Source organism: Brienomyrus brachyistius, unplaced genomic scaffold, assembly GCF_023856365.1.
Source record: "Brienomyrus brachyistius isolate T26 unplaced genomic scaffold, BBRACH_0.4 scaffold1372, whole genome shotgun sequence".
NCBI lineage: Eukaryota > Metazoa > Chordata > Actinopteri > Osteoglossiformes > Mormyridae > Brienomyrus > Brienomyrus brachyistius.
Window position 1 is genome coordinate 1,170 of NW_026043646.1, and position 12,599 is coordinate 13,768.

The 12,599-nt window shown below is 38.7% G+C and overlaps 1 protein-coding gene across 1 annotated transcript; it reads left to right on the forward strand.

The window, feature by feature from the left end:
• Positions 1-1,675: 1,675 nt before the first annotated feature.
• LOC125730519 (glycine cleavage system H protein, mitochondrial-like) lies at positions 1,676-6,187 on the forward strand (the record flags this gene model as incomplete). Its single annotated transcript, XM_049005808.1, has 4 exons — positions 1,676-1,825; positions 3,986-4,049; positions 4,138-4,269; positions 5,668-6,187. Coding segments are annotated over 4 exons (444 nt in total), but the record flags the coding sequence as incomplete, so codon positions are not given.
• Between the last annotated feature and the right edge of the window lie 6,412 nt (positions 6,188-12,599).

Here is a 12,599-nt window from a genome sequence, read left to right on the forward strand (position 1 = left end):
TTGTAGATTCATTTAGCTGAAATTATTAATACAGCACAAAATTTGGTGAACTTTGGTCATGCTGGTGATTTTTGGTGAAAGTTGAGTCATCCTTTCCAAAATTCCAGAAGCGTCAACTCTGTGCAGGCTTTCTTTGACACGACTCCACTGAACTCTGTGTCCTTCTGCTTGTAGACCTGGTTGACAAGCCCAATTCCCTCATACGTCTAAAGATGGTTGCCTCACTAACACCTAATATATTTGCAATACAAGCCACTGAGAGTGGCATATCAGTTAGCAATCCAAGCAGTTCACTTGAAAACACAAAATTTGGACGACCACGACCCTCACACCCTTGCCTTACAAAGGCAACAAAGTCCTCCTGTGCAAGGCTTCTCTGCAGCTTTATTTGAAGGTCAGACAAAGTATTTATAATTTCAAACGGAATATCAAAAACTGTTGAAGCAGATGTCAATATAAACATTTCCTGATTTATGACATACAAGAAGTAGTCCAAATCCTGTTGTGGTTGATTTAAAATGGAAATTATACTGTGTCTGAGTCTGTCCAGCACTTGTGTCACCAATGATACCTGTTAAAGCAAATAACAAATAATTTTCAAAGCAAATATCAACAAAACTTAATAACTACTACATGCCCGTGAAGTGGTTTGTGCTCACTGAACCCTAAGCTGTATGAAAAATCTTATTCTTATGAAAACAAAATTAATTGTTAGCCATAGCTACAGTACACTGTTTATTATTTATCAGAAAATAACAGTGTGTACTTAAATGTCCATCTCATATACATGAGACTATTAACAACTTAGCCTGACACATTACTGGACAGCAGCAGTGACATACGTCTGCATAATAAATAATAACCAACTATAATTACTATGAATAAAGTATAACATTCTTTACCTTAATATTTTTACATTCTGTACACCGAGAAAAAGTGTTGTGCAACAACAAGTAAACTAATAGAAATAACTGTGAATTCGGCGCGTTTGGTTGATTCTCTATCTTTCTGGCACATGCGTATACAGTAACAAAAATCGATTGTTTCTTCCTCGATAGAGAATGCCTTGTACTTCCAATGACGGTTTTTGACAGGTTGTTCACGCTTGAGAAGCCACTCGTAATTTTCAGAAGCGCAAGCGTAAATTTCAGAAGCAAGCGTAATTTTCAGAAGCGCAAGCGTAAATTTCAGAAGCAAGCGTAATTTTCGGAAGCGCAAGCGTAAATTTCAGAAGCAAGCGTATTTTTCAGAAGCGCAAGCGTAATTTACGCTTGTGAAGCGTACATTTGACGTACATTATTACGAGTTATTTTTGACAGCGATCTTACTCCATAGCTTTAGCTCATGGCCATATTGGGAATGACCTAGTAGGATTTTGGAATAGTCACATTCTTGGTAGCATTGCCATAGTTTGTGAGAAAGTTGTTCATTTACAATGCGAATAACACTTGTCTGTAATGGAAAGGAAACACTCGAGTATACTGTGTTATGGTATGAATATTTGTCATCTTGAAAAAGATATTGATAACCAGGTTGCAGAGGAAGAGACACACCTTCAGGAACAATAGTCTTAGTTTTTCTGCTGCAGCCAGGAATATATTTTTCATGACTTTACTTTTTTTAAACATATCATTGGAGTTATTTCGTGATTTGTATATGCCTGATGCTCTGAAAATCACTCGCCAAGAAAAGGTTTGGCCACGTCACCGTTCCATATAGGCTTGTCATTTGCATTTTTTCTGCAGGTCTGAAGTTCACAGACAAACATGAGTGGGTGCGAGTCGAGGATAGAACTGGGATAGTTGGCATCAGCAATTTTGCTCAGGTCGGTATTTTGTTTCTTTAATTGCTGATGGTGTTTATGGTGTAATTAAATTGACCGATAACTGCTCTCAGACTTAAGGATGTGAGAACTACATTTGAAAATGGACGAGAAGTTTGTTCTGCGTAATGACCACCGGGGTGATGTCTGATGGGTTGTCAGTACATTGGAGAAGTTTGCATCTGCGGTTCCACTCTCAGGGTTGACTCAGCCTGCTGTTTATAATTGGTCACGTTTAAGTACATTCATCATTCATTAGCCAAAATAGTGGTTTCACTTTCAGATGTGCAGTGTGCAGCTAACCTCCTTTAATGTAAGGCGCTTGATGCTCCTTGAGAGAAAACCAGTCAAACCACAAGCCCTTCTCTGCTTCAGAGTACATGGTAAACGGAGGTGCTTTGCTTGATAGCTAGAAGACAGCCAGGGCAGTCTGTAATCAGGCTAATGATCAGAGTTGGGAGGAGCTGAGAAGAATCAGAAAGACTTTTGATGTACGGCATCGATATTACCAACAGTCTGGTTTAGTTGAAGCTAATTCCGCTAGAGTTTGATGCTAACATGACATGGAACCTTTCAAAAATGTGCTAGCAGAAATTAGCACATAAGTAAATCATGATGTACACCATGTGAACAGTAAATAACGTCTTTTTGGTTTTGTCACTGTTGCTCTCCAAACCACACCAGGCCTTAACATGCGTCTCCGAATGCGTCTCGACTGACGGCTTTTATACGGATCTCACATTCTTGCACCTTATTTAAATAAGCATGTAAATCACTTCTGTATGCAGAATCTGCCAAACAATAATAGAAGAAGAAATCAGGAGCTATTGGCACATTTCAGGATAAACAAACCGCCATAGATGTTTGTAATACTCATAATAATCAATGTGTTCTTTTATTTTTAAATAATCCCATAAAGGGTATTTTATTTCTTAATAAGGTTTATTTTCTATGTATAAACTCTAAATTGTATTTCGTAACAAAGTTGTGATTTTCAGTCGACAGTCATTATAAAATATTATTTCACATAATGCTAACGTGTTTTCGTAATTCAAACTATACTTCACAATAAAGTTCAGGTTTTCACGTTGTAGTCATGCATTTTTATACCGCATCAGCACAATACAAATGTGTTAAGGTCTTGCAGTACTTAGTTTAGTGCTGTCTCAAACAATTATTTTTTAAACTATTAATATAGCGATTATTTTTTAGATTATTCCACTAATCTAACAACAAATTTTTCGATTGATCTGATGATAAATTTATTGACAAGCAATTATTTTTAAGTCTTTTAATATAACACTTCACCTCCTTCGCCACAAATCTGAAATTCTCATTAACATTTCAGTTTATTAAAACATTTCTTAAACATTACAGCATTATTAACAAAAAAGGAAAATCTTAAGAGATTCAATAATATTTCTATGTTAGACTTAAGTTAATAATCACTGTAATAGTTTTTGCTTAATTATTTTAGTACACCAATTTGATTTGAAATAGATGCTAAAATATGGAATGATTTCACAACTAGAGAAACATGTTTTTAACAAACTCTAGCAAAGGTAGCTAATAGTTAAGCTTACTACAGTAAGCAAGGAACAATTTAGGCTACAGTGTGTAGCGTGTGTATCTTTGTATTGTAAATGAAATCCATGCCGCAGGTCCAATAAGTAAAATATTGTAGCTCTCGAGTGGCGAAGAGATCATCAGGTGGACAGTAAAGTTCAGTGATTAACAGACTGTTTTATTGCGCGATTCTTAAAAGGACAGCGTTAACGTGCTACCGAGGGGAAAAAGTACTTTCCCCTACAATAGGTTTGCTTATCACTTACACGTTGACGCGTTTTTATAATTGACATTGTCAATTCCGTCGAATAATCGTCCCAGCCCTTTTTAGGTTAATACGTTTCCATTCAAGGGCAAAGGGTTCAGTCTGTAGTGCATCATGTTTTTTTGCCAAATAATAATATTCCGAAAACGTTTCAACGAAGAGGTTCATTGTTTTGTCGAAATGCTGAATTATGTCTGAGTCGGAGCAAGTTAAGTTGACTCTGATGAGTCCTTTTGTATAAGATATTTTTGCTGGACTATATAATCAGTGTAATTTTGAGTAGAGGTGCAGGCCTGTTCCATTTTAATAATAATTATTGTACTGCATTCCAGGAGGCACTAGGAGATGTAGTGTACTGTGGGCTTCCAGAACCTGGGACCAAACTTAATCAAATGGGTGAGTTGTTCATTTAGAATTGAGAACATTTTCCATGCACCTTGAACTGTTTCACCAGTTGCATTCTCTTGTGTGTCCCGTATTTCAGATGAGTTTGGGGCCCTAGAAAGCGTGAAGGCTGCAAGTGAATTGTACTCTCCCCTTACGGGGGAAGTGACTGAAATCAACCAGGACCTGGCAGACAACCCGGGCCTTGTCAACAAATCCTGCTATAAGGACGGTGAGCTAATTCTTAAGCATCTTTCACAGTGTGTCAAAGATGAAGGAATTTAAAGGTGAACCGACACCCTAAATTCTCAGAGAAAACCAAAGGAGAAAATGAATAATCTTCATTAGGGCTGAACGATTTGGGGAAGGTATCTAAGCTCAATTTTTGTAATGGATATTGCGATTTCAATTTGATTTGCGATGTCAAGCATCAGTTTTTCCTGAGTGGTATTAGATTTAAAACATATGACTCAGCATTACCACACGAGTCACATTTTGATTGTGACTGGTCTATATTCTAATGCAAGGATGAAACTTAAAGGTATGAATTGCTTCCAAGATGTATTTATTACTTTTTTAAACCCTTGTGTACCTCGAATCTTTAATGACCTGGCATATATATATATATATATATATATATATATATATATATATATATATATATATATATATGTATATATATATATGTATATATATATGTGTGTGTAAAAATCAAGCCAATGAGTAACTGTGCAAACGTTTATTGGATACCTCATTCCTGAACACTAAGAAGAATTTCTAAACAAGCAGAACCTTTGACAGTGTCCTATAATATCGATGGTCATATTATTTGCTATGGGCACTGTCATTTATATGCCAATAAATGCCGGGTCACTAGCGACCCGAACATTGTAAAGTGATTGTATTTTTACACGCGCATTTTAAATGCTGCATTTGCAAACAACCCTTAAACTTTTTTTATCCTTAGTAAAGTAACAGCATTTCCTGAAAGTCCCATGTACATACGGGTTAAATAAAAAAAAAAAAACTGTTTTATGTTTGTTCTAATTTATCATAAAATGACTGTGTTAAGCTAAATAAAGTAATAATATAAATAAAACAATTCCAGTAAGAAAAAATACAACGATATGGGTCCTGTAGCTAATGCTGCTTGGACGCCTAAGAACAGGACGTCTCTGTAAACCATCGCTGACCATGAAGTCCGCAGGTAATTCACTTACAGCTCAGCAGCAGAGTTGACATTTTCTTTTGCTCCGCGACTGTTTTCATAGGGGGTTTCACATGTTAGCTGTTTGTGGTCGTATACGCAGTCACCTTGGGTCACTTCTGCTTGGTGAGCATGACAGGTACGCAGGGAGCTGGGTGAGAATCAGTGTCACACAAGGAGGATGGCACGAATTTGTAAAACTAACCTTGAGTTTTAAACCCTGGATCAGACGAGCCATATAATGCACATGCTAAACTGCAGCCTTTGTGATTTGCTAATTGTGTTTCGTCAAATCGCGATTTCAATTTGAAATTGATAAATCGTTCAGCCCTAATGTTCACTAATGGACACCTGTGCCAAGATGGCCCTATTTTGCGAAATATCACCAGCATGGATTTTTTTGTGTTCTGATTTCTTTTGTAGGCTGGCTGATCAAGATGACTATTGACAAGCCGTCGGAGTTAGATGCCCTAATGGATGAGGCAGCCTATGAGAGATATATAAAATCAATTGAAAACTAGGAGCACCGGTGGAGTCTGTTGTATTTCTAACAGTAACGATGCTTGTAAGTCTTGCACTAATCCTCACCCTATTTTAACCTCTTATCACATCAGCGATGGGAACTTTCCTTTGTGGAAAACTCCAAAATAAATTCTGGGGTTTTTGTAGCTGGGTTGCCACGTATGTTATTTTTTTTGTGGATTAGTTTCAGAGAACAAAAAGTGTAAAACCTTAGAGGTTTAACAAGCGTCAAAAATAGTTTGTAGGAAGTTATGTGGGATGGAAACTGGAAGTCCCCAAATTTTCCTTGGGTCTTTCCCATAGAGAAGAAGCCTGAGACATTTCCAAAATGTTCAGAGGTTCTACTGGAGCTGGAGAAAGCCGTATTCTGGCATGTTAGACTGTAATGGCTGGGATAATAAAGAAGTGTCTTTATTTCAAAGTGCATCGTGTTGTGTTTGTTTGGGCTGGATCAGCTGGGGAAAGCAGCCCACAACTAGCTAGGATGGCGCAATTTCAAGTACCATCTTCCTCAGAACTATTTTCATACCCTTGCAAACCTGACGGGTGAGAATGTCTACAGTTCTGGTTAACAGTAACCTTGACACATGCAGACACAATTGCACACTGTGGGCAACCCAGCGATGCCATTTGTGCTGCTCACTGAGTCACTGTGCCTTTTACAGTCTCCTCATGGTCTCAGGTTTTCGTTTGTTTAAGAAAGTAAAGGTTGAAAAAAAATACTGTGAGACAGCACCTCACCGGCTTGAAAACGGCAACACCTGACATGTATGTACCTGTAGGTTTTTTTCTTCCTTCGGGTTTCTCTTCGACAGGGAAGATCACAGAAACTGTCAGCTTCTAGGTTTGTGCAGTCAGACCGTAGAAGATAAATCTTATTCGTAACATACACGCATGTTGGATGATTGATGTTATTTTAATTGATTTGGTTTGTCTCTCATACTGTATGTAGTATAATGAAATGCTTAACCATCACTTTGCTAGGTGCTCTACTACAGTTATAGTAGAAGCTTGACACCCAATATCACTTTGCCTGACATGCAGTTTGCTAAAGGATTCTTTTTAAGAAGGGCTCTGGCGAAGTCAGTTATTATGGTGTTTGTGATGTTTAGTTAAAACGCATTCAAATCGTTTAGTGATTTATAAAATTCCATACACCTGGAGAACAACAAAAACTGGAACGTACTGTGCGTTTCTTTCGTCCGCGAGTGCGTGACATTCGGGAGGATTTTGCTAAATGTACAGTCCCTTGCTCACAATTCAAACGATTCATTGATATTTACTGCCACCTTGTGGTCAGAAATGCTCATTCTCTATTTTGCGAAGAGATGCATTTTGTTAGTGAAAAGTTAACTTGTATGGGTAATACGCGAACGCGAGCAGTGAATATTGGAGGTGCAGCCACTAAAGATCCAGACGACGTCTAACCTCAGAAATATAAGTACTTCGTATAATAAAGGAAAAATATTTACAACGACTTTCTTCCTCAGAACTATTTTCATGCCCTTGCAAACCTGACGGGTGAGAATGTCTACTGTTCTGGTTAAACAATTATTTATTGCTGAAAAACAAATACAGCCTTTGTCACACTCAAGTTTGCCTTAAATACAGGCCGATATACCATACAAAAGCTGCGCGCGCACAACAACAAAAGCAATGAAACTAGACGTATGGGTCTGCGTTTTACATACGCCGTTGCAAACATCTTTTACAAGAATGAAATTATATTACAATTGGTTTGTTATGCACATGTGTTGCAGATTTTGCAGATCACCTCCCATGGAAGGTCCATTTAATCTCTCCGCACTCATAGTCGTGGTAATACAAAAGAATCGTCGCAGCTGTATAAAATAAATATATAAATCACTTTATAATATTGGATGTATGCCCTAGCAATACAGTTTAGCAAAGGGTTACAACAATAACATCATCAAAGCGATTAGCCCGACACAGAAGAGTACCGCCTGTGTGGTTGCTAATTTATAAATGCACTTCCTGACAGTACTAATCAATGGCATGCCACACTCCTCCACACAACACAGTATAGTCCGTTTTTAAAGTTTCATATAATTATTCCACCCATCAGTGGAGCAGTGGATTTGTCAGGGCTTCATAGAACGTCATATATCTTTTTTTGAGACTGTTGCTAAGGATTAGCCGTTAAGGGCTTGTTTATACATTTTCTTTTTTTTTTTTAAAAAAGCAATGTTTATTACTAAATCAAAAATACATTGCATGAGGTGGGATAAAACAGGACCCACCATCACGAAGCAGGATTAGCAGCTGGTAAGGTAGTCTGGGGTAGATGTACTGTAAGGTAATGAATGATATGGAGAATGATCGCTGTTGATAACAAACCTGACCTTTTTAAGTACCATAGGCCTGTGTTATTTTTGCACGTGCATTTTAACTTAGCTAACATGTTGATGCATTATTGATGGAAACAACTGGGTGCCGTCCTTTTTTTTATTTGTACTTAAGTTGGACAGTCATTGTTTGAAAAGCATCAAGAGATTTGCGGAAAACGTGGGAGTGCTACTTGGTGTAGCAACCAATAATGCAAAAGGACATAAACCATCAATCACCTCCCACAATTACATCCACGACACTGATAAACTGGTTCTTAATTCAATTCGACATTAAAGTGCAGGGTCTTAGGAAATAAAGTGGCTTTGCTACTGCAGAAGATGACATTTAATGGAAAAATGGTAGTTTTATAGATTTCATGGCACAGTTTTAAGGCCAGTTGTTTAGTCTATTTATCAACTACTTACCCTGTTCAGGGTCGCAGGAGCTCTGGATCTGAACATAGGCAGCCTACAGTGGTACAGTCTGCAAAGGATGCCAGTTTTGTTACAAACAAAATGAGAGGAGACTGAAACTATACTAAGGACAGCTGGGATGGGAATCAGGACAGGATTGACGCGGCTCAGACCACTGCCAGTGCAGGGCAGCCGAGTCTGAGTCCAGAAAACACAAGTTCAGTTTTCCATGAATCTGAATTCAAAAACCATAAATTGAAAAGTAAACAAATAATTAAAATAATCACCACCAAAAAATACTTTCAGTTTAGAAAGAAATGATTTGTCAAACACAAAGTATCAGAAATACATCTCCATTGTATCCTGTAGTAATTATTAATTCCATTCTAATGTTACTATATTCTGCTGAATACATTTTAAATTCGTTCTGGAGCCAAAGATGCATAAACCAAGTAAGACCACATAACTACTGCAGGGGGCTGAACACTGACCCTGTGATCTGATCCCAAACTTCCCTTCACAGTCTTACGCAGAAACTCTTTATGGTTTATGTATGTCAAACGGATACAGGGACATGAGTTAACTCCATGGGTGCATGCACCAATGTTGAAAAAACACAGTCTTATATATATATATAATATATATATATATATATATATATATATATATATATATATATATATATATATATATATATATATATGTGTGTGTGTGTGTGTGTGTGTGTGTGTGTGTGTGTGTGTGTGTGTGTGTGTGTGCGGGGTGGGGTGGGGTTAGAGCTCCATAAAGGCTGCAGACAGGCGCTATGGAAGGTTTTTGAGTAACGAGTATTTGACCCCCAGTTGCAATAGAGTAAAAATGTATCTGAGTGCCTGAAAAGACAGAATCCATTCCAGGCCTGTAGCCAGAGATGCATTTTGATAAGTCCACTTGGTATACTTTGCTGATCGGGGGGGGGCTGCATGGATTTCCCGACCAGAGGGCTGAAGATAATTTTGAGCGTTGAGGAGATTTTAAAGGCTTAATTAGAGAATTGTGACAATGGCATTACCGGAATTAAAATGGTGCCAGTTGTAATTGCACGGTTTTGAATACCCGCTTCCAAAAAGACTGGCAAAGAAGCTCTATGTTCGGTTTATCTCCTAAAACAGAAACTGGCATAAAATGGCACCTTACTCAGACTTGTTGTACCACACAATCAGTACCGGCTCCAGGACAAAATCATTATGTTCATCTGAAATTAGTGAGGGGGTATGATCCCCACAGGTATGTCACAGTCATGGGCTGATTGCCTTCCACCTGGGGGGGCACATTATTAATCTGAGGGTGCTATGCACCCCCATGAACCTTAGTAAACCCAGCGCACAATCAAATCCAGTACAAAATGTCATTATGAATCACATTTCAGAGTGAGGTGTGGGCTGGTCTTTTACATAATAAAATAGCTAACATCTGAAAACACTAACAAAGTTTGGAGTTTCTAAAGAGCTACGTAAACATGGGCTTCAGGAACTGGCATACAGCTGCTACTGACACAGAGGAATAATTTATTAATTTCAGGAATCAAACACTGCCATAATTCTATGGAGGTTTAACATGAAGAGCTTCTGCATGTGTTTGTGAATATTTAGATGATTAATAAAAAGCTAAACCGGTAAAAATTATTCTCAGAGATTCATATCCTAGAAAGTGCAGCCCTAAAATCTCTGTATAAAGTAATTTGCTATACAAGGGAATCTGCCCCTTTCAAGAGGCTGCAATTTAAACTGTAAGCTAATATTTCAGTCTGATGGAAAATATCACTTAGTCTTCCTGTTGGGGTCTCAAAGTAAATTATCAAAGGTTTCTTCGATATCTGATGGGTTATTGCCAGGAAAATTACATTATGTTATATTTTTATGGTGATTGTCCGAATCGGTTTGAATGTTCGGCGAAATGTGATAGTTGAAGAGTTGGAGCCAAAGAAATTCTCAGTCTGACTTAAGGAGCAGCACTGAACTTTCAGTTACAATGGTAAGGCTGTGCACCGTAATGTTATCACCTGCTGGCGGTTCTCCAGTTTTGAAGGAACTTTACACATCACATGGGTCAAAGCAGCATACTAGCCGAAGAGCAGGGTTTCTCGACCCAGTCCTCGGAGACCAGCAGATGGTCCAGGTTTTTGCTCTCTCCCAATTCCGTCTGGTGGTCCCTGAGAATTGGGTGGAGAAACCCTGCTGTAGAACATAAATAAAGAAAAATTTCAGTCTGCTTGCAGGAGTCAAGACAGTGTTTGAAGGAGGAAAATATCTTTGCATGGTTAACGGTAATGGTCATCGTACTCACTGGTGGAGTGGAGCGGGGGACATACACCTCTGGGACTGGGGTTCAAATCTCTGCCATGGGTCTAGGTGTGTGGAATTGACATGGTCTCCCCATGTTGCTGTGGGGTTTCCTCCAGGTACTCCAGTGTGCCCCTCCCAGTCTAAAAACATGCTAAGGTGAAATGGAGTTACCAAATTCTCTGTAGGTGTGACTGGTGTGTCTGCCCTGCAATGGGTTGGTACCCCATTCTGTATTAATTCCTACCTACCGCCTGTACTTCCAGGATAGGCCTGGACTGCCCATGACCCTGAATAGGACATGTGGGTACAAAAAAAAACAGATGGTTATTCACTGGTTAACAACAGCAGGCTTTAGATTGAGAGGAATCTGCTTCATTAATCTTACATTGTTTCCCTTCTTCATTAATTTTTTTTTTTTATCAATTTAATTTTATGTGTTGCATACTGTATAAATCACAAAATGGCTACTTGCTTTTAAATGCTGAGTTAGTTTCTTTTATTTTGCAGCTGCATAATAACTATGATGATCGCTGCACCTGTCTGATACTGTCCTGTGCCACGTAAATAGAGGCTGATTAACCTGAGATGATTGCGTGGTTGGCGTGGTCGTATTTCACAGCCTGTCTGTGCCACTGAAGAGCACCGAGGAACAGAACGAGCCGTGTTTGAACTTCATTCTGAAAGTTGGAGTGAGTGTGGATTTTGAGTCAGATGCTGTAGAGCTTGCTGGTCGAGTCGAGTGGCATCCTTGACTTTCTCTAATTGCCATGGCAACGTCAGAGCCCTCGGGCTTCCTGGGAAAATGTCAGGGTTGCGAAATGTGCCAAGAAATGAATCATTTTTGGTGGAGATGGTCAGGTGGCACTTCAGAGAACTGAAGTAAAGCAGGAACACCCTTGAGAGTCAAAGTTGGAGAAAGAAGCGACACCGAATCGCTACATTCCAAGCTTTTGTAGGTAGATTATCCAACAGTCATGTCATTCAAGTATTGCTGCACATGCTGGTTCTCAGTCAATTACTCCCATCCTCTAAATGTAGTTACCAGGTAGCATCATCTTCAAAGGGTCCTCATACAAGAGGCTATTGGATGTGTGCTTTTCCCCTAAAACAGACAGCGTGCCATGGATTCTGGATACTGTCACTCTCCATATCAATGGACAGTCTCACAGCTCATCGAGACAGCATTTACTACATTATCCCTGTTCAGTACATTGTACCTCAGGTGGAGCTCATATTGGTTGCGCAGCATTTGCTGGCAACGAGGACTTGAAAACCTTGAGCTATGTGTCTATACCTTGCAATAAGGAAACCCTCAGGTCCATCTTATCAATGACCCCAGAATGGATCCGTCAACAGCTGTCAACCTTTTCTGATGGAATAATTCAATTCTCACTATCCCTGAAAAACAAATGTTGTATGTCACAGCCAAAATCAGCCAAAAGGATGAAAGAAAATGATCACTACTGATGCAATAACCAATAATCCGATTCTCATACAGAATTTTGTGTTAACTTCTATCATGAATTGGTAATAGGGCCTCAATTAAGTTACAGTACCTATACGACCAATGATCTGTGTTGCAATAAATAAATAAATATAAAAGGTGACCTAATACATTGAATTTCCTTCGAATTTGTGCCAGGGTCAGCTTTTGTTGGGAAATCGTATTTAAGCTTACTTAAGCCTGAGTTGACAGGTTGTACTATTAATAAGGCAGAAGACAGCCACCTAGATTATGATCTGTAAT